The 26,666-nt window shown below is 42.6% G+C and overlaps 2 protein-coding genes across 2 annotated transcripts; both read right to left on the bottom strand.

The window, feature by feature from the left end:
* Positions 1–263: 263 nt before the first annotated feature.
* Positions 264–1,972, bottom strand: LOC115791875 (olfactory receptor 2K2-like). Its single transcript, XM_030746162.1, has 3 exons — positions 1,557–1,972; positions 1,017–1,243; positions 264–619 (listed from the first exon to the last, which is right to left on the bottom strand). The coding sequence occupies exons 1-3, from the start codon at positions 1,970–1,972 to the stop codon at positions 264–266; spliced, it is 999 nt and encodes a 332-aa protein (XP_030602022.1).
* Positions 1,973–10,002: 8,030 nt separating this feature from the next.
* Positions 10,003–11,605, bottom strand: LOC115791874 (olfactory receptor 51E1-like). The gene is made up of 3 exons (XM_030746161.1): positions 11,157–11,605; positions 10,626–10,852; positions 10,003–10,346 (listed from the first exon to the last, which is right to left on the bottom strand). Exons 1-3 carry the CDS (start codon positions 11,603–11,605, stop codon positions 10,003–10,005), a joined length of 1,020 nt encoding a protein of 339 aa, XP_030602021.1.
* Between the last annotated feature and the right edge of the window lie 15,061 nt (positions 11,606–26,666).

Genomic DNA, 26,666 nt, shown 5'->3' with positions numbered 1-26,666 from the left:
AAAACGTTACCTTCGGCTTGCCAACGTACGTCAAAGCCAAGGAACTATGCATTTCTTTGATTTACAGTAGTAGCCAACAGTATTGTTTTTTTTACTAATGACATCAAAATGTCATTATGTTTTAGAATGTATTTTTTTTATTTAAGAACTTATTTTTCTGAAGACATGTTCATACAATCTTCACAGCACCATTCAGAGAAAAAACAATTCCTTCATCTTCTTCAGGTTTATGATCAAAAAACAGCTTATGTCACTACATGAGTTCAGTTTCTGTGATTTAACTGAATGGTGAAATGCCTAATGATGCTCACGCGTAAGTCTTTACTGGCCAGTCCATAGATAATGGGGTTTATAGCTGGTGGGACGATGATGTACAGAATGCTTAAGAATTTCTTTATGTTTTGGGAGAGCGAAGGGAACCTGTAACTCACAATTATGGTGAGTGAAGCTATTTCATAAAGCACATAAACAACAAGATGAGAAGCACAGGTTTGAAAGGCCTTGCTGCGGATGCCGCTGTCAGTTCTGCCTCGTCTTAGAGAAGCATGCAGGATCCTGATGTAGGAAAAAGCAATGATGAGGAAGATTCCTGTACTCACAGACCAGGTCATGGACAGCCCTGTCCAATAAAAAGAAGAGAATTGGCCTTTCACTCCAGTATCCTGTACCCTTTTGATCAAAACATTTTAAATAGTATGACTAGAAGAGTGCCATAAAAAATAAAAATCAATCCAAGTTCATTTATCATTTACTTTAAAAGTTCTTGCTTAAAAAAATGGAAATAACATGAATATATGACTGATGACTCATCAAGCTGAAGTTTTCTAAACTCAAACTAAATCAGTTTAAATGTTTCACTAAATCCTCAGAACAGAAATCGAATTTTAATCACCGTGTAATGCTCCTGTGTTGCTTTGCATTGCTGCAGATTTTGGTCTTTTATTTAGATAAGAAAAAGTTGTTTTTTTGTTTTGTTTTTTTAAAAGTTTGAGGCAGAATTGAGGCTGTGCACTGACCATAAATGTTATTAATGGGGGTGGGAATGCAGGCCAGGTTTAGGATCCCTCGGTTGCTGCAGTAGATGTGCTGGATGGTTTGGCCACACAGCGGGACGTTCATGTGGGAGCTGAAGAGCACAGCGATAAGCAGCAGAGCAATGAGCCAGGCCAGGGCGCAGCAGGAGTGCAGCCGAGCCGAGGTCATGATGGCGTGATACCTGAGCGGCTCACACACTGCAATGTACCTGCAAAGGCGAAAGAACACAAGTCTTTGCAGTCAAAGGATTTCAGCAGCTCTAACAAGTAAAACCTCCCTCAGCACGCTTTGCTGCATTTGTATATATTTAAAATGTATGCTTTACTTTCTCTCTTGTTGTTTAAAAGTCCCTTTAAAATTATTTAAATTCAAATTTCCAGCTAAACAAAGAAAAATCCCTCATAGACCAGATCTCTGAGATCTTGTAAGTAATGTTTGGCACATTTTAAAACCCACTAAACAAAAACACCACCAAAAATAATAATTTGAATCTTTGATTAACAGCTGATTCCTTTCATTACCTGTCATAGGCCATGGCACCCAGAATAGTCTGCACTGCAACACCATATGTGTGCATAAAGAAAGCCTGGGCTATAGCAGGGATGTAGGCGATCTTCTTCTGCCCCATCAAGAAGTGCATCATGAGGTGAGGCAGCACGGCTGTGGCCCCCAAAAGATCACAGCCCAGCAGATGACAAACCATTACAAACATGGGTCTGTGCAAGTTCTTGTCCATAACAATGACAAATGCCACCACGCTGTTCCCCAACAGCACCACCACGTAGGCAAACAGAGCCAGGAAGAACAGGAAAGGACCAAAACCCGGCGGCACGTAGAACCCTTCCAGTTCAAACACCATGGGCTCTGTGAGAGGAGTTACTGATGTTAGGTTCTCCATCCACAGCAGCACGTTTCTGCAGAAGACATCAGGTAACATTTCAGGCAACAAAGACAGTAACAAACAGTTAAAAAGCTATGAAGGACACTTTTAACTGCTGACTAAATGAAATATATTCTACAGTAATACCTTTAAGAAAACAACAAAAGCACACCTAAACAGATGATGCCAGAACAATTTAAAGAATAAACTTTTCTGCCGCTGATGTTTTGCCCCTTTTGATGTATACCCTCCTGTTTTTACCTCCTATGAGCTTTAAGCTTCCCTCCTTCTCAGTAGAACACTGAAGTTGCTCTGACTGGTTGAGGAAAGTGTGTTGTGCTTTTATTGATTCTACTTAGTGTCCAGAGGGTTGTGATCCCTTCTCACATGTACCTTTACCACTGAAACAATACAAAACCATACAAAATACAATACAATACAAAACAAAAATGCAATTACTCAAATGGCCACTCAGGCTGGCTTTAAAGAAGGAATCAAACTACACAGACATGGATTTGATCTCTCATTTTCCTCATCAGAACTACTGTAAAACAGGATTTTAACCTCCAACTTACATCTCCTTCAAAAATACTGTTTTAATAGCTACAGGCCTAAACTCTGTAGATATTAAAAAATATCCAGTTTCCCATGACAGCTAATTATGTACCATGTGACTTTGTGATGATGCCAAGAAATGAAAACAATCCTAGATGGCAATTTCAGCACATTTGACTCCAGGATAATGAACTTGTAAATAGTTAGACGAGTGCTTTGAAATGAACACAACACAAACATCAGCCTGCATCAAGTGCAGTTTTAATGTAACATATAGAGCTATAGTCAGAAATTTCCATCCACTCATCCCGGGCATGAATTTCGTGGTAATTTGAGCTTTTAATGATTTCTTTGAGCTTTTCTTTTGGAATGAATCAGCACACAACTTTAATGAATTTAAAAAACAAGAACTGGCCGCACAAGTTTAAAGAGTCAGAAACATAAACACGGAGCCAAAAAGCCAAAAGTTAAAAGAAAACTGGGCAGCAGGCCAGTGGCAGGCTGGAGGGTGGTACAGCTGAGGGAAGACCAGATAATTTGGGAAAAGGGAAACACCTTTATCCACAGCTGTTCACAGGGAAAACAAGGAAAGGAAAATTAAATTCAGCGCGCATGTGACAAGAGACTATCAAAATAAAACAGGAAGCAACTAAACATGGGACCATCTAACAAAAATTAATACAGTGATCCCTCACCTATTGCAGGGTTGGGGGGGTATATGTTCCAGAGACCCCCACAATAGCTGAAATCTGCAAATTAGTGCGTTATATTTATTATTTATTACATATGTTAAGGCTTTATAAATCTTTCACGCTCTCTTAGTACAACCTGAATGATGAAGATGATGAATTATGTAGCTGTGCAGTTCTGATGCAGGTGAAGGTGATTAATCAGGCACTTAATCAGGTGGTGCAGTATCTTCGCCCTCAGCCATTACTTCTGTTTCCGCTAAAGGCGTAACTGATCTTTTCATCCAAGTGATCAACATAGTTGTGGGGAGTTATATAAATACCTATATACCACAAAATCCAATGATATAACAATGATATATTAGATATATTTTTAAAAAAATCTGTGATACAGTATCGCCTAAATAAGTGAACCAAGATTTAACGAGGGAGGACTGTACATGGGGAACACAGGAGGCAGAAAACACAGTGAGGGAACACAATCAACACAACAGTAACTGGAACAAAAAGCATAGGGCTGAAAACACAATGCACAAATTAGGATAGAATAGAATAGAATAGAATAGAATAGAATAGAATAGAAAGGTTTTATTGTCATCAGACATGAAACATGAAAAAATATAGCAGTTGCCATCATTTGGTGAATTTTCTTTGTAAGAAAGAAATTGCTAAATATACCAGTTATTGCATATTACACAGGGTAAGCTTAGACATTGTTTGCATACAGATTTAAAATAGCAAATGAGTCTTGTTTTTGACCAAGTCTTTTTTTTATTTCTCCAGCCTCCGGCATTTGGGTCTTAGCCTTTACACTACACATAACATGAAAGATGATGTAATAGTATTTCTTTAAAAATTAGCAATCTTCTATGTAATATATGCATTTTGCGTCTTAGGATATGCATTAAATAAAACAAATCAAAACAATTAGTCAATATTTTAAAGATTAAAAATTCACCTTACTAATTTCTATACCACCTCCAACTGATATTAGAATAACTCAAAAACACCAATCTTGCCTAATCTGAACCTGAGTAGTGTTTTGCTATTGGACTTCTGTGCAAACCACAGCTTGTCCACAACAAATACCATGTTCAAACATAAGGATGTTCATAAGTACATGTGACACCAGAACATGCTAGGTCGCAGGAGTTCAGTTTCAGATGGCCTCAAAGCAATTCTAGCAAACCGTCAGGCAACTCAGGAGGGGAAGCTGGTGCTCCACTCACACAGTTTATAGCGTGGGTGGTGTGCTGCTGACTTCAACTGAGACTATAGTCAGGCGGTGGAAGGAATACTTCAAGGACCTCCTTAATCCCACTGAAATCTCTTTCTGTAGTGGAAGCAGAGTCTGGGGATGAGGGGAACAACTCACCCATCACTGGGGGTGAGGTCACTGAGGTGGTTAAACAACTCCTTGGTGGCAGGGCCCCTGGGTTGGATGAGATTTGCCCAGAGTTCCTGAAGGCTCTGGATGTTGCAGGGCTGTCTTTGTTGACACGCATCTGCAACGTTGCGTGGAGATCTTGGGTTGTGCCACTGGATTGGCAGACTGGGGTGATGGTCCCGATCTTTAAGATCTGTTCTCCAGCTATCAAGAAATCACACTCCTTAGCCTCCCCCGTAAAGTTTATACCGGGGTGCTGGAAAGGAGGGTCCATCTGTTAGTTGAACCTCAGATTCAAGAGGAACAATGTGGTTTTCGTCCTGGTCATGGAACGCTGGACCAGCTCTTTATCCTCTCGAAGATATTCGAGTCTGCATTAGAGTTTGCCCTTCCTGTGTAGATGTGATTTGTGGACTTAGAGAAGGCATTCGTCTGTGTCCCACGGAATATCCTCTGGGTGGGGTGGGGGGGGCTGTGGCAGTATGGGGTCTCTGGCCAATTGTTGCAGGCCAAAACTGGACTTATTTTCTGTGGGTGTTGGACTTCACCAGTGCTGCCCTTTGATGGATAGAATTTCTAGGCATAACCATGTGGCAGAAGGCTTTCACCTTGGTGGCCTCAGAATCTCTTCTTTGCATTTTGCAGATGATGCGGTCCTGTTGGCTTCATTAGGTGGTGGCCTCCAGCTCACAGTGGAACCATTTGCAGCCAAGTGTGAAGCAGCTGGCATGAAAATCAGTACCTCTAAATCTGAAGCCATGGTCCTCAGCCAGAAAAGGGTGGAGCGCCCTCTCTGGCTCGGGAATAATTTTCTGTCCCAGGTGAAGGAGTTTAAGTATCTCAGGATCTTGTTCTTCAGTGATGGGGGAAGGGAGCAGGAGATTGACAGACGGATTGGGGCTGCATCTGCAGTGATACAGATGCTGCACCGGTCTGTAGTGGTGAAGAGGGAGCTGAGTGTGAAAGCAAAGCTGTCACTTTACTGGTCAATCTACGTCCCTACCCTCACCTATGGTCATGAGCTTTGGGTAATGACCGTAAGAATGAGATCATGAATACAAGCGGCAGAAATGAGCTTCCTCCGAAGGGTGGCTGGCCTCTCCTTTAGAAACAGGGTGAGGAGTGCAGCCATTCAGGAGGGGCTCAAAGTAGAGCCTCTGCTCCTCCACATCAAAAGGAACCAGCTGAGGTGGTTCAGGCATCTGACTAGGATGCCTCCTGGCCGCCTCTTTGATGAGGTGTTCCAGGCACATCCTACTGGGAGGAGGCCCAGGGCAGACCCAGGACATGCTGGAGAGATTATATCTCTCAGCTGGCCGGGGACCACCTTGGTATTCCCCTGGATAAGCAATAAGACGTGACTGGAGAGAGGGCAGTGTGGGCTTCTCTGCTGAAGCTGCTGCCCCCGTGACTGACTGACGGATGGACGGATGGATAGAAAGACATATTTTCTCCGTTCTGTTTTAAAGTGCCAGTCAGGACACAAAGTGGAGTCCATTATCGGTCTTTATTGCAGGTTTGGGGTGGGGTGCGTGGGTGTGTGGTTCTACAAATCGACAAAGAACATTACAGTGAGGTCAGTTCACTTACTCAGGTAACTGTCATCATGAAAGTTATTTCCAGAAATGCACATCAATTCAAGCAACATATAAAGGTGCTGGTCATAAATTTAGAATATCATGAAAAAGTTGATTTATTTCAGTAATTCCATTCAAAAAGTGAAACTTGTATATTATATTCATTCATTACACACAGACTGATATATTTCAAATGTTTATTTCTTTTAATTTTGATGATAAAACTGACAACTAATAAAACCCCAAATTCAGTATCTCAGAAAATTAGAATATTACTTAAGACTAATACAAAAACAGGATTTTTAGGGCGCCTGGGTGGCTTAGTGGTGAAGCCGGCGACCACATACACACGCTGCGTTCCCCCATTTCCTGTCTCTCTCCACTGTCACAAAAAAGCCGCTGTGGCCAAAAATGGAAAAAAAAACAAAAAAAAACAGGATTTTTAGAAATGTTGGCCAACTGAAAAGTATGAACATGAAAAGTATGAACATGAAAAGTATGAACATGAAAAGTATGAACATGTACTGCACTGAATACTTAGTTGGGGCTCCTTTTGCCTGGATTACTGCAGTAATGCAGCGTGGCATGGAGTCCATCAGTCTGTGGCACTGCTCAGGTGTTATGAGAGCCCAGGTTGCTCTGATAGTGGCCTTCAGCTCTTCTGAATTGTTGGGTCTGGCGTATCACATCTTCCTCTTCACCATAGCCCATAGATTTTCTATGGGGTTAAAGGTCAGGTGAGTTTGCTGGCCAATGAAGAACAGGGATACCATGGTCCTTAAAGCAGGTACTGGTAGCTTTGGCACTGTGTGCAGGTGCCAAGTCCTGTTGGAAAATGAAATCTGCATCTCCATAAAGTTGGTCAGCAGCAGGAAGCATGAAGTGCTCTAAAACTTCCTGGTAGATGGCCACGTTGACCTTGGACCTCAGAAAACACAGTGGACCAACACCAGCAGATGACACGGCACCCCAAACCATCACTGACTGTGGAAACTTTACACTGGACCTCAGCCAGCGTGGATTCTGTGCCTCTCCTCTCTTCCTCCAGACTCTGGGACCTTGATTTCCAAAGGAAATGTAACATTGACTTTGATCAGAGAACATAACTTTGGAGCACTCAGCAGCAGTCCAGTCCTTTTTGTCTTTAGTCCAGGCGAGACGCTTCTGACGCCGTCTCTGTTCAAGAGTGTCTCGACTGTGTGTGGTGGTTCTTGAAGCTCTGACTCCAGCTGCAGTCCACTCTTTGTAAATCTCCCCCACATTTTTGAATGGCTTTTGTTCCACAATCCTCTCCAGGGTGCAGTTATCCCTGTTGTTGTACACTTTTTTCTACCACATCTTTTCCTTCCCTTCGCCTCTCTATTAATGTGCTTGGACACAGAGCTCTGTGAACAGCAGCCTCTTTAGCAATGACCTTTGTTGTCTCGCCCTCCTTGTGCAAAGTGTCAACGGTCGTCTTTTGGACAACTGTCAAGTCAGCAGTCTTCCCCATGATTGTGTAGCCTACAGAACTAGACTGAGAGACCATTTAAAGGCCTTTGCAGGTGTTTGAGTTAATTAGCTGATTAGAGTGTGGCACCAGGTGTCTTCAATATTGAACCTTTTCACAATATTCAAATTTTCTGAGATACTGAATTAGACTTTTCATTAGTTGTCAGTTATAATCATCAAAATTAAAAGAAATAAACATTCGAAATATATCAGTCTGTGTGTAATGAATGATTATAATATACAAGTTTCACTTTTTGAATGGAATTACTGAAATAAATCAACTGTTTCATGATATTCTAATTTTATGACCAGCACCTCTACATATACACTGCTCAAAAAAATAAAGGGAACACTCAAATAACACATCCTAGATCTGAATGAATGAAATATTCTCATTGAATACTTTGTTCTGTACAAAGTTGAATGTGCTGACAACAAAATCACACAAAAATCATCAATGGAAATCAAATTTATTAACCAATCGAGGCCTGGATTTGGAGTCACACACAAAATTAAAGTGGAAACACACACTACAGGCTGATCCAACTTTGATGTAATGTCCTTAAAACAAGTCAAAATGAGGCTCAGTGTGTGGCCTCCACGTGCCTGTATGACCTCCCTACAACGCCTGGGCATGCTCCTGATGAGGTGGCGGATGGTCTCCTGAGGGATCTCCTCCCAGACCTGGACTAAAGCATCCGCCAACTCCTGGACAGTCTGTGGTGCAATGTGACATTGGTGGATGGAGCGAGACATGATGTCCCAGATGTGCTCAATCGGATTCAGGCGGGCCAGTCCATAGCTTCAATGCCTTCATCTTGCAGGAACTGCTGACACACTCCAGCCACATGAGGTCTAGCATTGTCCTGCATTAGGAGGAACCCAGGGCCAACCGCACCAGCATATGGACTCACAAGGAGTCTGAGGATCTCATCTCGGTACCTAATGGCAGTCATGCTACCTCTGGCGAGCACATGGAGGGCTGTGCGGCCCTCCAAAGAAATGCCACCCCACACCATTACTGACCCACTGCCAAACCGGTCATGCTGAAGGATGTTGCAGGCAGCAGATCGCTCTCCACGGCGTCTTCAGACTCTGTCGCGTCTGTCACATGTGCTCAGTGTGAACCTGCTTTCATCTGTGAAGAGCACAGGGCACCAGTGGCGAATTTGCCAATCCTGGTGTTCTCTGGCAAATGCTAAGCATCCTGCACGGTGTTGGGCTGTGAGCACAACCCCCATCTGTGGACGTCAGGCCCTCATACCATCCTCATGGAGTCGGTTTCTAACTGTTTGTGCAGACACATGCACATTTGTGGCCTGCTGGAGGCCATTTTGCAGGGCTCTGGCAGTGCTCCTCCTGTTCCTCCTTGCACAAAGGCGGAGGTAGCGGTCCTGCTGCTGGGTTGTTGCCCTCCTATGGCCTCCTCCACGTCTCCTGGTGTACTGGCCTGTCTCCTGGAAGCGCCTCCAGCCTCTGGACACTACGCTGACAGACACAGCAAACCTTCTTGCCACAGCTCGCATTGATGTGCCATCCTGGATGAGCTGCACTACCTGAGCCACTTGTGTGGGTTGTAGAGTCCGTCTCATGCTACCACGAGTGTGAAAGCACCACCAACATTCAAAAGTGACAAAACATCAGCCAGAAAGCATAGAAGTGGTCTGTGGTCCCCACCTGCAGAACCACTGCTTTATTGAGTGTGTCTTGCTAATTGCCAATAATTTCCACCTGTTGTCTATTCCATTTGCACAACAGCATGTGAAATTGATTGATCAGTGTTGCTTCCTAAGTGGACAGTTTGATTTCACAGAAGGTTGATTTACTTGGAATTATATTGTGTTGTTTAAGTGTTCCCTTTATTTTTTTGAGCAGTGTACATGAAACAATAATAGTTAAACAGATACAACCCAGAAAAACTTATAAACTAAAGGAGTAACTCAGTCCTTAGTTCAGACCTACTAATAAAAGGTCACAGAGGCCATATAGTGGCATAAACTGAAAATGGCAGCCCCGCCTCACTAGTGCAACAAGTAACTTTGTTCACCAGAAGCCCCCCCAGCACACAAGATACAAACAGTACAATTTACTAATCATCAGAACACAGAGTGTGGTGACTCATGCTGTAACAGTGGTACCTTGTGTCTAAAACGAGCTACACAGCAGTCTATCTTATCAGGTACAATATCAAGGACTCCCACTCCAATGCCCCACATGCTGCTGGTGAGGAGCATCACTTCCCCTGCCAGTCCAGTAGGTGGTGTATTACTACTCAACACAAAGTCATAGCACAGAAACCCTAAATAGAGCCTTTCTAACAAATTTTTATTTACATATTTTAAAATGCTCCAACTTGTTTGGTATCAGGGTTGTACCTTTTCATACATATCACTTTTTGTGACAGACTTGTGTGGTGAATTGCTTAAAAATGCTGCTGCGTAAATCTTTAGTTATCAGTCCGTAGATAATGGGGTTGATGGCTGGTGGAATGATGATGAACACCATGCTGAAAAACTTTTTTAGATTAGGCGAGGTAGAGGGGAACCTGTAACTCACAACTATGATCAATACAGCTATTTGGTAGACCACGTATACGATGAGATGAGAAGCGCAAGTTTGAAAGGCCTTGCTGCAGACTCTGTCGAGTTTTAAAGAAACACGCAGGATCCTGATGTAGGAAAAAGCAACGATGAGGAAGACCCCTGTACTCAGAGTCCAGGTCATGGACAGACCTATCAATAAAAAGAGACAAGTGTCCTTTTAGAAAAGTCTGAATCAGCCATGTGTCTGAATGTTCCCTCAGAGACAGCCTCTTTATATCTTGAACAATTATAATCATAAATGCTTGAAAACCTGCTAAACTGACAAAACTGATCAACGATAACTGAAGAAAAACTGAGACAACACAATCAGTTTAAATCATATCACCAAACACGCACAGCAACACACAATATTTTAAGAAGTTGCATGTAACACACTGCATGTGCATACTGCAAAGACTGTACACTGACCATAGATGTCATTAGCGGGCGTGGGAATGCAGCCGAGGCTTAGGATCCCTCGGTTGCTGCAATACACGTGCAGGATGGTTCGGCCACACAACGGGACTTTCATGTGGAAAGCAAAGAGCACAGCAATGAGCAGCAGAGCAAAGAACCAGGCCAGGGCGCAGCAGGAGTGCAGCCGAGCCGAGGTCATGATGGTGTGATACCTGAGCGGCTCACACACTGCAATGTACCTGCACAGAATATTCAGCATTCTTTATAGTTAAAGGTATAGTTAAACATGCAAATACAAGTATTTTAAAGTCCTTTCAAAATCCTCTCATTAATCATTATTATGCAAAAGAAAAGTAAGTACAATTCTAAAAACAACCTGTTGTTCAAAAAAGAGAAAATCCTTCCCGGACCAGATCCCAGGAAAAAGGGCTGACATACAGCTGCAGCTCCTCACATAATCCATCAATAACATCCAAGTCAAAGCAGCTTCAAGCAAAAGAGTTTCAATCTTTAATTTTTATGTTGAGCCGATCCTTTCATTACCTGTCATAGGCCATTGCGGCCAGAATAGTCTGCACTGCGGCCCCATATGTGTGCACAGAAAAGGCCTGGGTGATGGCAGGAGTGTAGGCGATCCTCTTCTGTCCCATCAAGAAGTGCATCATGAGGTGAGGCAGCACGGCTGTGGCCCCCAAAAGATCACAGACCAGAAGGTGACAAACCATTACAAACATGGGTCTGTGCAAGTTCTTGTCCATAACAATGACACACACCACCACGCCGTTCCCCAACAGCACCACCAAGTAGGCAAACAGAGCCAGGAAGAACAAGAAAGGACCAAAACCCGGCGGCACGTAGAACCCTTCCAGTTCAAACACTATCGGCTCTGTGAGAGGAGTTACTGCTGTTAGGTTCTCCATCCACAGCAGCACGTTTCTGCAGAAGACACATGGAGGAAACCAAAATGCAGCAAACACGTCACACAAAAACATATTTATAAGTACACATGCTTTGGTAAAACATAGTAAAAGCTTATAAAAACCTTTGTTTGTAGATCCTTTAATTCAAAGAAGACGACTGCAGATAATGTCCAACCATGAAGAGTTTGTAAGTATTCTTCCTCCCTTCTGCCTCCTCATCTGAGTGTTGACGTTGCTCTGACCGGTTGAGGAGGGTGTGTTGTGCTTTTATCGATTTCAGTTGCTGTTTGAAGGGTTGCAGATCCTTTTCCACTCAACTTTACCATGAGACATCAACCCCACCCTGAATATCAAGCTCTGTGGCTGGAAAACATGACGTCAAGTGCCCCAAACTACAGTTCCAGTTTAAAATGTTCAACTTTGCAAAAATACATACATAAATAAATCCAAATGATCAAAAAAGCTAATGATAGCTGTACAGAGGTTGAATTTTTCTATTTTTCAACCATTTCAGCTGTATTAAGGCTGAATTTTATATGTTATTATGGGAGTGGACACTGAGTGATTGGTAGGTGCAGCACTCTGGAAAGTAGTGTAGCTTACAGTGTGGATAATGTTACTAACTGTTCACTCATCAAAACTGATATTTCAGTTTTGATGAGTGAAATTCTAGTGTTGATTTCACAAGTATCAATGTCTCTATCTGGTCTACCACACCAGGCAAGACCCCAAGTGAGACAATCCTGCACATAACAGCAGGGTGCAAGATGCTAGCAGGCAGGGCATACATGGAACGCCATAACCAAGTGGCCGGCATAGTATACAGGAACATCTGTGCCGAGTATGACCTGGAAGTCCTGAGGTCAAAATGGGATATGCCCCCAAGGGTGGTTGGGAATGACAGAGCTATGGTCCTGTGGGACTTCCAGACAAAGACAGACAAACTTGTGATGGTTAACCAACCAGACATTGTAGTGGTGGACAAACAGGTACTGTGCAGGACCCTCAAGCTCTCAGGTCTCTGGTAGAGGACCCGAGCTTGGACAGCTTGGACAGGGTGCACTGGGATTTCTTTCTTTTTTTTTTTTTGCACTGTTACTGAGAGCTCAGCACAAGAATTCCTATGTGGCCAAACCTTGAGTGTCAGTACAAATGGCAAATAAAATGTCTTGAATCTTGACTTTTTTTTGGAGGCCACAGCGGTGTTGCCTCTGCTTATGATACGTTTTGTGATGGAGCATCTCTGCCACCACCCAGGCCTTCTCTGTGCACACTTACACCACCGCAGAGCTGACTATTCTGGGCGTGATGGCGCTATGACAGGTAACTAATGCTTAGCAAAAGAAATAAAGATTCAAGTTATTCTTTCACACTTTTTGTCTCAAAATGCTTGAGAGAGCTCTGCCTTTGCCTCTATTTGTTCTGATTTGTTTTGAAATTATAGATTTCTTTTTTTTATGTGTTACAGGTCCAGTTTCTGGACTGTGAGCACAGAGATCTTTCTCATTATTGCTTTTTTGGGATCTTCCAGACTTCTCTAAAACTGTCATGTCCTGGGCTGGTGGCCCAGTGTTTTATGTTTTCTTGGTATTGTTTCTGTTTTCTTGGGTTGTTTTGTTATCTTTTGTATTTGCCCTCAGTCATTTCTAGTTCCTTGTGTCTCCCAGTATTCTGTCAGGTTTGCGCTTCTGTTCCCTCATCATACTTCCTGTTTACTTTGATAGTCGTCCAGCCCCTGTCTGTTGTATTCAGTTTTGCTTCCCTCTGGTCTCGTCTTAGTTATCAGTGTCACCTGTGTTCCCACCTGTTTCCTCTTCCCTCATCAGCCCTTCTGTGTATTTAAGTCCTGCGTTTTCTCTGCCTGTTGTCGCGTTGTTGATGTTACTGCCTCCAGTGGTCCCTCGCTGTGTGTCTCCCTGCGCCTCCCCAGTTTATGATTTAGCGTCCTTCCCAGTGTTGGTTTGTTTTTGTCTTCTGTTTATATCCTAATAAACCACTTTAAGTTCACCCTCTCCTGAGTCCTGCATTTTGGGGTCTACCTGCACCAGCCACACAGCCAACCATGGCAAAAACAGGAAAAAGCAGAGACCAGCATCCACAGCCAGGCCTTTCAGCCATGTGACCATCATCTCGTTGTATATGTGCTTTATAAAATGCCATCATTGATTGTAATTATTGGTTACAGTTTCACCTCCCATAATCTAAAAAAAGTTCTTCAGCATTCTGTTTATCATCGTTCGACCATCATCATCATCATCATCTGTGGGCTGGTCAGTAAAGAATTAAGTGCCGGCATCATTAAACATTTCACCATAAAACTCTGTCACAGAGTAACACAAGTTTAACTTCTTTCAGCTGCTGGTCATCCAGCCTGAGGTCCAGCATGCAGCCAGGATCAGTCTGTCCTTGTTAGTTCAGTCTGCATCGCCTTCCAACAACACAAAATATAAAATACCCCGTCTGTTATCTTTTTTCTCATTGTGTCACTTTTGGAAAAACAGTTGCAATATTTTTTTAAAAGAAGCAAAAAAGGTATTACAAAAATGAAGGTTTATGGCTTTTAACATTTAATACAAATGGCAGCACAGTGGTGTGGTGGTTAACCCTGTTCTGATTCACGGCTTTCTCTGGAGTCACTCGTGTCTCACGGATAAAGTATCCTTTAGCTCCGTCCTGTGAGCCACACCGACGCTCAAAACATTTCTGGAGAATCATTTTTTTCTGACCTAAAGCAGCACTGATGCATACAAACGACAACGTTAATGTGTTACACAAACATTGTGTTTTGGTGATTATCTCTCTTTGCTATGAGATTGTGACATCACGAAGGTCGACCCCAGCCTCCTGATTCTGAACAAACCTAAGGACGTGTGTGTGTGTGTGTGTGTGTGTGTGTGTGTGTGTGTGTGTGTGTGTGTGTGTGTGTGTGTGTGTGTGTGCGCGTGTGTGTGCGTGTGTGTGCGTGCATGTGTGGGCGTGCGTGCGTGTGTGTGCGTGCGTGTGTGTGTGTGAGTGTGTGTGTGTGTGTGTGCGTGCGTGTGTGTGTGCATGCGTGTGTGGGCGTGTGTGTGTGTGTGTGCGTGCGTGTGTGTGTGCATGCGTGTGTGGGCGTGTGTGTGTGTGTGTGCGTGCATGTGTGGGCGTGCGTGCGTGTGTGTGCGTGCGTGTGTGTGTGTGAGTGTGTGTGTGTGTGTGTGCGTGCGTGTGTGTGTGCATGCGTGTGTGGGCGTGTGTGTGTGTGTGTGCGTGCGTGTGTGTGTGCATGCGTGTGTGTGTGTGTGTGTGTGTGTGCGTATGTTTATAATACCTTGTGGGGACAATTTTCCTGACATATACTACGTTGTGGGGACCAATTGCTCCTTGTGGGGACTGGAACCTTGTCCCCACAAGGGGAAACCCTGTTTTTGGGTCAGGGGTCAGAGTTAGGGCTAAGGTATGAATTGAGTTTAGGTTAGGGTTAGGGTTAGGTATGTGATGGTTAGGGTTAGGAAAAGGGTAAAGGTAAGGTTTAGGCTGTAGAAATGAATGGATGTCAATGGAAATTCCCCACAAAGATAGCAAAACACACTTGTGTGTGTGTGTGTGTGTGTGCGTGCGTGCGTGTGTGTGTGTGTGTGTGTGTGTGTGTGTGTGTGTGTGTGTGTGCAGCTTATTGTTACTGAGATCATTCAGTAATGTAACAGATTCATCATCATGTTCAACAGTTTGCTGCCTGTCGGTGAACTTTTTTTTTTCTTCTCAGCAACATAAGGAGCAAATAACTGAAGGGTTTGTGTTTATGTTGTGTTGCTGCAGTGACTCACAGCTTTCATTAGTGACTGCAGCCACAGGAGATGAATCATCACTCCCTTTGGGGCTCTTTTTCCTCTGCTGAGAACTTTTCATGTCTTATGAACAAGAGTTGACTCTGCAAATGAAGGTGTCATACATTTAAACTGATTTCATCATGACTCTGATGTTTCTTATTATAGATCCCACCAATGCCCTAATATGAATCTTAGGTTATTGGGCCTACATGATGTATACTTTTAGCATTTTACCTGAGCACTGGAAATATAAAAAGTAAAGGTCTGAGCTTACTGACTGGCTCAGGTTACAGTCAGTGTAAAGGTATATCATGCAAACAGCACAGTGCTATCAATATCTGCCTGCAGAGCATTATCCTGGTTTTCATACAGCAGAATGGAGGCATGCGTGAGAAGTTTGCACATTATGGTCTTTAACCTGCCAGCTCAAACTGATCTGTGAGAACAGCACAGGTGACTGGATGGAGAATTTCCATGTGTCCCTGCATGCTCTATCCAGGAAGTGCCCTCAAATCCAGAGAGTATTTCCTGATGTGTCCAACATGTGGAAAAGAACAACTTCAGACAAAGTTCAAACCACATTATCCTGTTATTAAGAGCTCATGTTTTTTACATTGGAGTTCCTGATTAACTGTCCTCCAGTGTCTCCACATGTTTCTGTTTGTCTGTGTGACATGAGGACATTTTGAATCAAGTAAACCTTTGTTCACATGAACTGCCTCAGTTTGTGTCCCTGGTTGGAAGCGTGTGTGTTGTGGACATTAGTGAGCATCCTGCAGGCCTCTGAGCTCCCCGGTGTCTCGGTGACCAGCAGGTTAAGAGAATTAAAAGCTGCAGTGAGACCTTCAGGGTGTGATGGAGAGGGAGCCCTCGTCTCTGGAGACCCCGGTCTGCAGCCTGGCCCTCACACTCTTCTGTCTGCTTCTTCTGCCCTTCTAATTTAGATCATTGTCAGAATCTAGAGAAAGGTTTTCCGCCAGAAACAGGATTAATACTGGAAAGAAGTTTCTTCAATACAAACCACAACTTAAAAAAAAAAAAAGATGACAATTATCTTTAAGGACCTGAATCAAACCAAACAGCCAGCGATGAGGAAGCTGAACAGTGAGTAAATCCACATTTACAGGCAGGTTTTCTGTGAATTGGTGTTGGATGACTTATACATAGTCAGTGTTCTACCAACGATTGGCCCCCAGCAGAAGCACAGAAGATAAAGTGACGGGTTAGAAGGAATATTTTAGTCCCCTTCAAAAGTATAAATGAGGTCACCTCAAATTACTTTGACAAAATGAGTTTTCCTTGAAGAGCAGGAGAGTTGCTGCCCTAACTATAAGTATGACCAGAAAGCAAAGTTTTAAGCCTAATCTTAAAAATAGAGAGGGTGCCAGCAGCCTGAGAGCAAAGTGCTCTATTGGGGTGATATGGGACTATGAGGTCTTCGAGATAAGATGGGGCCTGATTATTCAAGACCTTGTAGGTGAGGAGAAGGATTTTAAATTCTATTCTGCATTTAACAGGGAGCCAATAGTTTATAGTCTACAGGGTTCAGGTCAAAGGGCACATGATGGCACTAAAAAGAAGTTATGTGGCCACCTATAATGTTTTGGGTTTGTTAATGTCCACATTAAAAGTCTTCAAACTAGGTATGCGCCGATCCGATATTCAGTATCGGTATCGGTCCGATACTGGCCTAAATTACTGGATTGGATATCGGAAAGAAATAAAAACATGTATTCCGATACATTAAATAACGTTTCGCTCACATTAGCTGCATTACAGGGCTCCGTCGTCTTCTTCTTCTTGTGGGTTTGCGGTTGACCAAACCAGCTTAGAGCTGCATTACCGCCACCTACTGGAATGGAATGGGGGATCAGGAGTTAGAAAACAACCCCCTCAGATCCTCCGTCGCTGCGATGGATTCCCTTTGACACTGAGCGATCATCGCTGACATGTTTTTCCACCTCCACCGCTCTCTACCTTGTTTGTGTGCTGTGCTCGCTGTGCTGAGAATCAGCTGTTATTTTTTTCTCTACTTCAGCTCCTGGACATACTGCTAGCGAGCGCAGCTATTAGCACTGGTGACCGTCCGGTACCGGAAGGACCCCTTCCCCGTCAAAATATTTTTGATACTTTAATCCCTGATTTGTGACTTAATATACAGATGCAGCCACCTAATGTTGCCGCATCCAGCCAGACGTCGGCCAGCTGAAGTCCAGCCCCCAGCTGGCCGACGTCCGGCTGTCGTCGGGCTGGAAGTCCCCCTCCTTCTCCTGGGCGTATCTACTTTCCAGCATGAACACACCCCTTTCCCTCAATTGTAGACTGTCACCAAAAGGTGGCGCCTTCTTAACAAAAACGTTGAGTTCTGTGATTCAAAAAAGTTTTGGTGAAGTATCAAGTTTTGAAAACCTAAAATAGATGCCTAAAATTTTTGTCAGTATGACCTTTCACACATTTCCATTGCGAATCACCAAAAGATTCCTTTGTTTCACTTCATCTTTTAACTAAATAAGTAAATAAATACAGTAGGTTAAAAAAGAAGCGGTGCTGCGCTGAGCCAACCCGGTCTCACGGCAGTTCGTGCAGTAGTCACGAAATTTAATCTATTGATTCGTGCTCATGAACACGAATTCCCTCTTTTTTTCGTGTTACTCGGCACGACTTCTAACCTGCCTGAAATGCAGTGGGATAAAGTTCGTGCCTCTGAGCACGGCTTCTAAGCTGCAGTATAGTTTTTTTTTTTTTTGCCCCTGTCCCCCTTTTTTCCCCCTTTTCTTTTGAACTGGAAGCTCAGAAGCTGAATTATGCCTTTAATTGCGATCCTTAACCGCCACTTTTCCTTTTGACATGAATTTCTCCTCGTTTCATTTAATGTGGGGTGCTGCTTATGGTTGTAACGATGACATTTGTGGGGCTTTTTAGGTCTAAATTTATATTTACGTGTTTATGGTTAGTGCTATATTCGGTGTCCAATTTTTTCTGTGAGTTCCGTGGTCTGAAGCCGTTTTCCCTCTGTGTTAAATCCATGAACCAACGATGAATAAATAAATGAACTACAGTACCCATCACCCCATCGGCCGTAACCATGGTCACGCGGATTCCCGTTGCTGTCCAGCTAATTGCATTAGTTCACCCGCTTCGGGTGTTATCAGGTAATTACTGACTTTATTAGCGGTTTTCAGGCCTGTAAATATGGGCCAGCAAGGGCCGTCTGCACCTCGTAGTCAGTCGAGAAGGTAGTTATCGTTCTAACGGAGGATCACTGACAGAGAAGGACTACAGACGAAGGACTACAGAAGAAGGACTACAGAAGCCATGCTCGCTGACTTCCGGCGGATGCTGCAGTGTTCAGGTAAGAGGATTTCAATGGACAGCGTTTATATAGTGATATTATTACGGCCGTGACTTCAATAAGCACTTGAAATTAGATTAATGTGGTGTAAGAGAGCGCTGATATCCCAACTCTGAGATGCATTTGTAGAGATTATTGCGGGTTTTGCCGTCTTTGAGACGCTAGCTTAAATTTTCTGTGCAAATGTTAGCGGATATCGTAGGAAAGCGTTCACTATTTAAACAATGTTATGACAGAAATATGAGCTTCTGGACTTACTAGTTAAGTAAAATGATTATTTTCAGCCACAGATTCCAAATAAATATCCTGATGAGCTTCAGTGCATCCATATTCAATATCTGCGAGTACAGTGCTTCATTTAATCTGCACTGAACTGACCCAGGCTTATCACAATGTAAAATAAAATGATACTGGTCTGAACACAGTTGCTGGATCAGGTGACCCTGAAGCCTCTCTTAGTTATGCTGCTATAGGCCTAGACTGCTGGGGAGGTTCCCGTGATTTCTTTATATTCACTGTAAACAAACCTTATATTTGCAAGTTTCTTATATTCAATATTTAAACAAAGAGCAGTCTGTTTATACTTCAGACTGCTGGCTTACTTGTGGTTCCTATGATACTTAAGAGTAGAATGGGATGCAGAGCCTTCAGCTCCTCTGTGGAAAGAGCCTTGAGGTGACTGTTGTGATTTGGCACTATACACATAAAACTGAAAGTCTGGCTGCCTTTAATCCTCTGTGACAAACCTGAGGATCCATGAAACCTGCCAGCACCTGAGAATGAGCTGAAACTTGCAGTGTATTACATTCCCATCATGGAGAAGCTTCCAGACTCTGGGAATCCTGTCAGTGAGCAGGGACTGATTCACTGTCCTCAGCTTTAAACAAACCCAGTCTCCATCTCAGGTTTTGACTCAGCCTGCTTTGGAGTCACTAATCTAGAATCATCAGGCTACTTACTTTCAACATCATAATTTTGTTACTGATTCAGTTTATAAACCTGTTTTGTGCTGCAGCAACAATCAAACATATCCAGTTCATACATCATTGTAGTTTGTGTCTTTGCTCTTTCAGAACTGAATTGGAAATCCAAAGGTGCTGGAAAGCTTCTTCTCCAACCCTCAAAACCAAACTTCACCCATGAGAGCTGACAGCATGCAATCATTTTGAGAAGTGACATTCTCATAAATAAAGGTGAGCAATGATACTTAATGTGTACTTTTTGATTATCATGTTTAAAGGTTTGTCATTGCTCACAGTGGCCTTGTATTCATTAGGCATTTCCAGAATAGTATCCAGCAGTTTCTTGTGAGCTAAGCTGAATCATTTTTCTTTTAATACATGTTTAACATTCACTTGAGTATTACTTGTTATACATAACTGTGGCTCTGAAACAAAGGCTCTCCTGAAGGAGAAGAAGAGAACCTTTAGATCAGGAAATAAGGAGGAGCTGAGAGCTGTGCAGAAGGATCTCAGAAGGAAAATCAGGGATGGAAAAAACACCTACAGAAAGAAGATGGAGGACCAGCTACTGCAGAGCAACACCAGTGGAGTTTGGAGAAGCTTGAACTCAAGTTCAGGCCACAAAGCAAGCCCACTCTGAGACTTAGAGTAGAGTGGGTGAACAACTTGGACCACTAGAACTACCAGCATTTTCACACTACTCCTTTTTCTACCAAGCGCCTCCAAATGGCAGTTTACATCTCATTAGGCCACCTTTTGTTATGTACACGGGGCCAGTAGATCGGAATGTGTGTGGGATGGGTGTGGGGGTGGGGATGGGTTACCACTGATGACCCAGGGTCGCCAGGTGTATAAAAAGCCAGGTCACAACACATATTTCACCTTTAATAAGAACAAATTTGTAATTGAGATCCCAGATTTGGAAGAGATGTTTTGTGTTCTCCGTGCTTCAGGTTCACAGCAGATGGAAGGAAACTCAAACAGCCACTAATGTAGCCTTTGTGCTGACTGTAGACTGAGGGATCTCTTCAAATTGTTGTATTCCTCCTCTTCCTCGTCACCCACTGCTTCAGATCTCGCTGTCACCATCAGACTGCAGCAGTTATGTTATTTAGCCATGAAACATGTCGTCACCCTCCCTTGATTTTTTTCAGGCTTTTCAGAAAACACAAAAAACTGAACCGAATGTTGAAAATTTAATTTAGACAAAAATAAAATTTTAAAAATGTCTTTGACCATTTTTTTAGGAGGGTGACGATATATAACCTTGTTCAGCCTGTTTAGGAATGCACTGAGATCAATAACCTAATTTCCAACGCAGATCTGGAGAAACAGCAAAAACCAACAGGACCCTACACAGCCACAGATGATGCTCCAGAGCTAGAAGTTCTAAACCATAAAGACCAACCTGGGAAACTTGCTAAGTGTGACAGGTCCAACATAACCCCAGATACAGCCCAGCCACAGGGTGAACCAAATCTTTCAGATAATGACAACAGAGAACCAAACGCACCTCCCTCCTAAACTCACCAGCCTGCACCAACCTGACATTTCTCCTCCCTGAGTTAAATAGATGAATGGAAGTTAAGTGGTTACAAACATAAAAACCACGGGTCCACAGACAGGAGCAGTGAGCTGAAATCAGCACAAAGCTACCTGAGAGGCTGTATTGAACTACTATATATAATTTAATCATTTGTCCTGACTGGTTTCACCTCAGATGTTCTTTCTCCTTTTGGTAGATTTCTCCCACCTCTGTTTTGATGCCAAGAAGAAGAAGAAGCTGCTTCAGAGAAGTGGGCTTCATGGTCTCAGTGCACAGCAACATGTGTTTTCACTGCCACAATCAAAACATTGAATAAAATCTATGTATTGTTGTTTGGAAATGTGTCACATTACTACATGCTAAGGTGTGTTATTAAAGAAAAAAATGAGTTCTATATTTCTGGTTTGATGATATCCGAAGCTTTTGATTCAAAACGTTTATTTTTCACTGCACAAAATATTTACTGTTGCACATTTATTTCTCATAGGGATTTTTTTTTTTTTTCCATATTTCAGTCTCTGGTTCTTGAGAGTCATGGCTCTGTCTGGTCTCTGACAGAGATCCTTAAAAATATTATTGGAAAGTACCTATTAATTTTACTTTCAAACAGCTTTATGTGAATGTTATCTTTTCATTTATAATTTTTAATATATTGATCAGAGTGTAGTGTACCGTAGAGGCATCCAAAAATGATGAGACTGGGCTGCTTGTGTGTGATTTGGAAGGTTTGTGTCTGTCTGTGACTCTGCAGAGGTTAAAGCTGTGATCCAGTCTCAGTCTCTGACTGAAGGTTGCTGAGACTCTGATTAGATACACAATGTGAAGTTCACAATTCTCTAAACAAATAAAATGGTAATGACAAACATGAACATCTGTACTTATTTCAGAGACATGAATGTTTACAAACATAATATTTATTTTAAGGATTGGACTTCATAAAGCGCACTGATGTTAGAGTGTGTGTTCATATTTAAATCATTTTGTAGGCTGAAATTGTAACGGTGGACCTGAGATGGTCCAGAGAAAGTAAACACATGTTAATTAGAATAATAACAACAACAGACTGAGACAGACAGCTGTGAAATGCGCACACAATGACGTCACCTCATTCACTGCTAGCTACACTGCTAGCTACATCGTATCATTCATGATCATCTATGTAAACAACGTTTAAAGAAGCCGCCACAGCTCTGCGGCTGTAACTGTTTCAAATCATATATTTTTGCTCGTTTGAACTCTGAGGATGTTTTTAAAACGGTCTTAAAAGGCTGTTTCTATGGTGGTTGTCACGGACGCCTCAGTAGCTTCTTAGGCTAACCTGGCGCGTCCGGTTCCTGCTGCTAGCTGTCTGCCGCAGGAAGGCTGCGTCCCATTTCAAAGAGCCGCCGCTCCGTCGTAACTGTGGCTCAAACACCACTTTATCCTTTAAGAAAAGGCCTTTTATAGCCATTTTGGTCGCAGTTTTGATTATAAAATAAAAGGGAAAATATAAACAAACAAAAAGCTTAACATTGAGAAGACTTGGAAGAACAATGTGACACTGATGAGAGGATTAGGCTTCCCAGGTCATTGCCAGGACAAACCGGCTGGTGATCAGAATTATTTTAATTATTTTTTTACCCAGTTTCGCTGGCGGTGCAGCGCTCACAGCCTGTCCGAGGTCCCGGGCTGAACTTCAAGCCCAGCCCGTCCCTCCAGACAATACTCACCGCTCCACTATAATGACCGCTTTACTCTCATCTTTCTATTGTTTTTAATGGACAGTTCCGCTTACAATTACAGTTCAATGATGTGAGGATCCTTGGTACAGTATACAGCGGGCTGCTAATGAATGCGCTTCCACTATTACTGCTCCTCCTGGTGGATAAACAAGACATTACCACCATTTTCCCCAAATGCTGCTTAGGGGCGTTCCCACCAGTGGCCGGAATTCCTACGTCATTAGCGGGGGATCGCGTTTAGGCCGAGGTTCGGCCACGAATCGGCCAAGGACCGGCCAAGGTCGCGTCACGGATCGGCCGGAAATTTTCAGTGGCTGCATCTGTAGACCTGCAGTAGAAACGTATTTAGGAGAATGCTTGTAAATATAAAGCATTACAAGATTGCGCTCACGCAGTTTTTCACGTGAACACTGATGACGCAACAGCAGCAGTCAGCTGATTTACGTGCAGTCTGTCTGCACAAGCGGAAAGAGGCGGAGCCGGCGCGCTCAGATGGGGCAGAAGGAAATGTTTTTCTAGTGTCCAAAAGAAGCCTTTTCGTCCCTGTAACCTCCATTAAACCTTTACTGGGAAACAGCTGGAGGTCCTTCATCAACCACCTGATCAGTAAGTGAAGAAAAGAGAACTTTGTAGCTGCTCCATCCACCCTGTTTGTTTCACACAGGGAAAAACTGCAGTACGGAAGTTAAAATATGCAGATGAACTGTTAATATGAAAAAAAAGTATTTCTTATCCAGTTACTTGGGTAATCAATATAAATAGAATACACAATTGATAAATAATCGATAGTTGCAGCCCTAATGAAATTTGCAACATGCCATAAGCATCACCTTCTCACACAGAAGCAACAGGATTCAGGTGATAGTTATTGTTGTAAGTAAGTAAAGTTTATTTATATAGCATTTTTCACAGACAGAAAAGCGCTGTACAATAATTAAAACACAATATCACCCCCCCCCCCCCATCCCCAGAAAACACTATGTTAAAAACACAATAACATTACCATATTAAAAGAAAAAGAATTAAAAATAAAGTCAGAAACCAGAAAGCCTGTTTAAACAGAAAAGTTTTCAACTATTTTTTAAATGGCGCCACAGAGTCAGCTAAATGGAGCTGGAGTGGTAAACAGTTCCAGAGCTTTGGTGCCACTGCCTAAAAAGCTCTGCCCGCCCTGGTCCTTAGTCTTGTATGTGGGACAACTAAAACACTTTGATTTTGTTGTGTGAGAGACTGTTGACTTCTTTTTTTTTTAATGTTTTTAAATGCCTGGATCAATTTTAAATATTGGATTTATATCGATATCGGCCGATATCCAAATGTAAAATATCGGTATCGGACATAAAAAAGTGGTATCGTGCCATCCCTACTTCAAACTCTTGCCACTGACTGCTGAATTTTCTGTCAAAGTTTTCTTTGTTGCAGGTAATGTAATAAGCAGAGAGAGGCCGGTCATGCTTTGACAGTGAAGTGAGTCCCTGTAGATCCCTGGAGCTTCATTACTGCCTCCTGTAATCAGTGTTATCCTTTCTTTCTCCCAGAGGACTAATTACCATCAAACACTGTTAATAAGTGTTTCATTAGGAAGTAGCCCACAGGGGACCTCATCAATGATCACCTTTGTTTCAAAAACATTAGCCCTCATTACTGGCTGCTGTGGCAGCTGGAACATGCAGTGATGAAACCATTGGTCCATTAGGGGGCAGAGTAGTCCCTGGAGCTCCAAACCTGCAACAGTTCATAGTTTTTACAGCAGTTCTGACTCAGTGTTACAGCAAAGTTTAACCAGTGACAAAACATCCAAAATAACTTGCTTCTGGTTTACTGAATTATTCCATGACAGATAAAATTATAATAAAGTTCCTTAAGAAAAAAACTGAAGAATATGAAATTAGTTCTGTCGAGGGTTCTCTCCAGGTACTCTAATTTCTTCCCAGTTTAAAAGACATGGATTTCGAGTTAATTGGCAACTCTCAATTGATTGTATGTGAGTATCTTTGGGCAAGATACTGAAGCCCAAGTTGCAAATATGAATGCAAAATATGAATATGTGTGAATGCTAGATAGAGTAGAAAAGTGTTACATAGGAACAAGTCCATTTATCCTGCCTGTCACAATGGATGGATGGATGGATGGATGGAAGATTTGATATCTTTTCTCTGGTCTGTTTTGATTGAAATGTATTCATGAAATTTGCAATTGATTGCTATAAGTTAGGAACCAAAATGCTGGTTTGTTCTGGTGGCTGATTGACGCTCGCCCCTGAGTGCCAGTCAGGACACAAAGTGGAGTTTACATATTTGATATGTTGTCTTTGCATCGCTAAATGTCCTATAAGGTTTAAATGAGTCACAGTAATTCTATACATGGAGAAATAAATAATTAATGCTTAAATACTATGTTTGTATCAGAAGTCCTCATTCAGGAGTTAGTGGGTCAGCACTGACAAAGTACTGTACAAAAGTACCAGAACAAGAAATAAAACTAACCTTCAAACCAAAAAAGACATGAATACTAACACAGAGTAATTATTATTATTAGGCCTCCCTAAGGGATCGGCAAGGAGCCTATTGTAATCGCTCACGTGAAGCGCTCGACTTTGACAATGGACCCTCAAACAAGGTTGGTCAGGTTGAACGCTTCTCGAAAACGTATATATGGGGGTGAATGGAACAGCCCATAATTGAAATCGTTAGCATCATGAGCTAGCTTGCGCAATGAAATTGGGTCAATGACGAATATTATTATAATAATAATAATTATTATTATTATTATTTTATAGATCTAAACATTTTGTTTGTGTCTATTTTGATCTATGTATTTTTACCCAGGGTAACTGACAGGAGTGATGATCATAGGAGAAGAGTTCCTGCCGTTATCATTACCATGGGGGGACTGAGGACTGGGTAGAGTGGCTGAAAAGCAGCTTTCCTCAGTGTAGCTGGGAGTGAAAAAAAAAAAGTGAAAAAGTGACATGATTCATGAGGAACAGGTCATTCAAGACTCTCTGGAAGTACACTTCTTTGGAAGACCTTTCTCCCTCCCAACAACATATGAGGAAAGTCTTATATAAAATACTGGAACATAATAACAGAAACAGCCTTAAGTGACAGTAAAATTGAGTCTACAAAGTGTCAAATGTGTAAATTCCACTGATACACTACAGTTTGCTTCAGGCCTGCTGGAACTGTGTCTTTTTGTATGGTTGTTATTGGGAATAAAAGTGGCTACTTTAAAATGTGCGATGATACTACTGCACTAACATTATACACTGCTCAAAAAAATAAAGGGAACACTTAAACAACACAATATAACTCCAAGTAAATCAAACTTCTGTGAAATCAAACTGTCCACTTAGGAAGCAACACTGATTGACAATCAGTTTCACATGCTGTTGTGCAAATGGAATAGACAACAGGTGGAAATTATTGGCAATTATCAAGACACACTCAATAAAGGAGTGGTTCTGCAGGTGGGGACCACAGACCACTTCTATGCTTTCTGGCTGATGTTTCGGTCACTTTTGAATGTTGGTGGTGCTTTCACACTCGTGGTAGCATGAGACGGACTCTACAACCCACACAAGTGGCTCAGGTAGTGCAGCTCTTCCAGGATGGCACATAAATGCGAGCTGTGGCAAGAAGGTTTGCTGTGTCTGGTCAGCGTAGTGTCCAGAGGCTGGAGGTGCTACCAGGAGACAGGCCAGTACACCAGGAGACGTGGAGGAGGCCGTAGGAGGGCAACAACCC

Source organism: Archocentrus centrarchus, chromosome 14 (genome assembly GCF_007364275.1).
Source record: "Archocentrus centrarchus isolate MPI-CPG fArcCen1 chromosome 14, fArcCen1, whole genome shotgun sequence".
NCBI classification, from domain to species: domain Eukaryota; kingdom Metazoa; phylum Chordata; class Actinopteri; order Cichliformes; family Cichlidae; genus Archocentrus; species Archocentrus centrarchus.
Note: the sequence above shows the minus strand (reverse complement) of the source record. Positions and strands in the feature narration are given on the sequence as shown.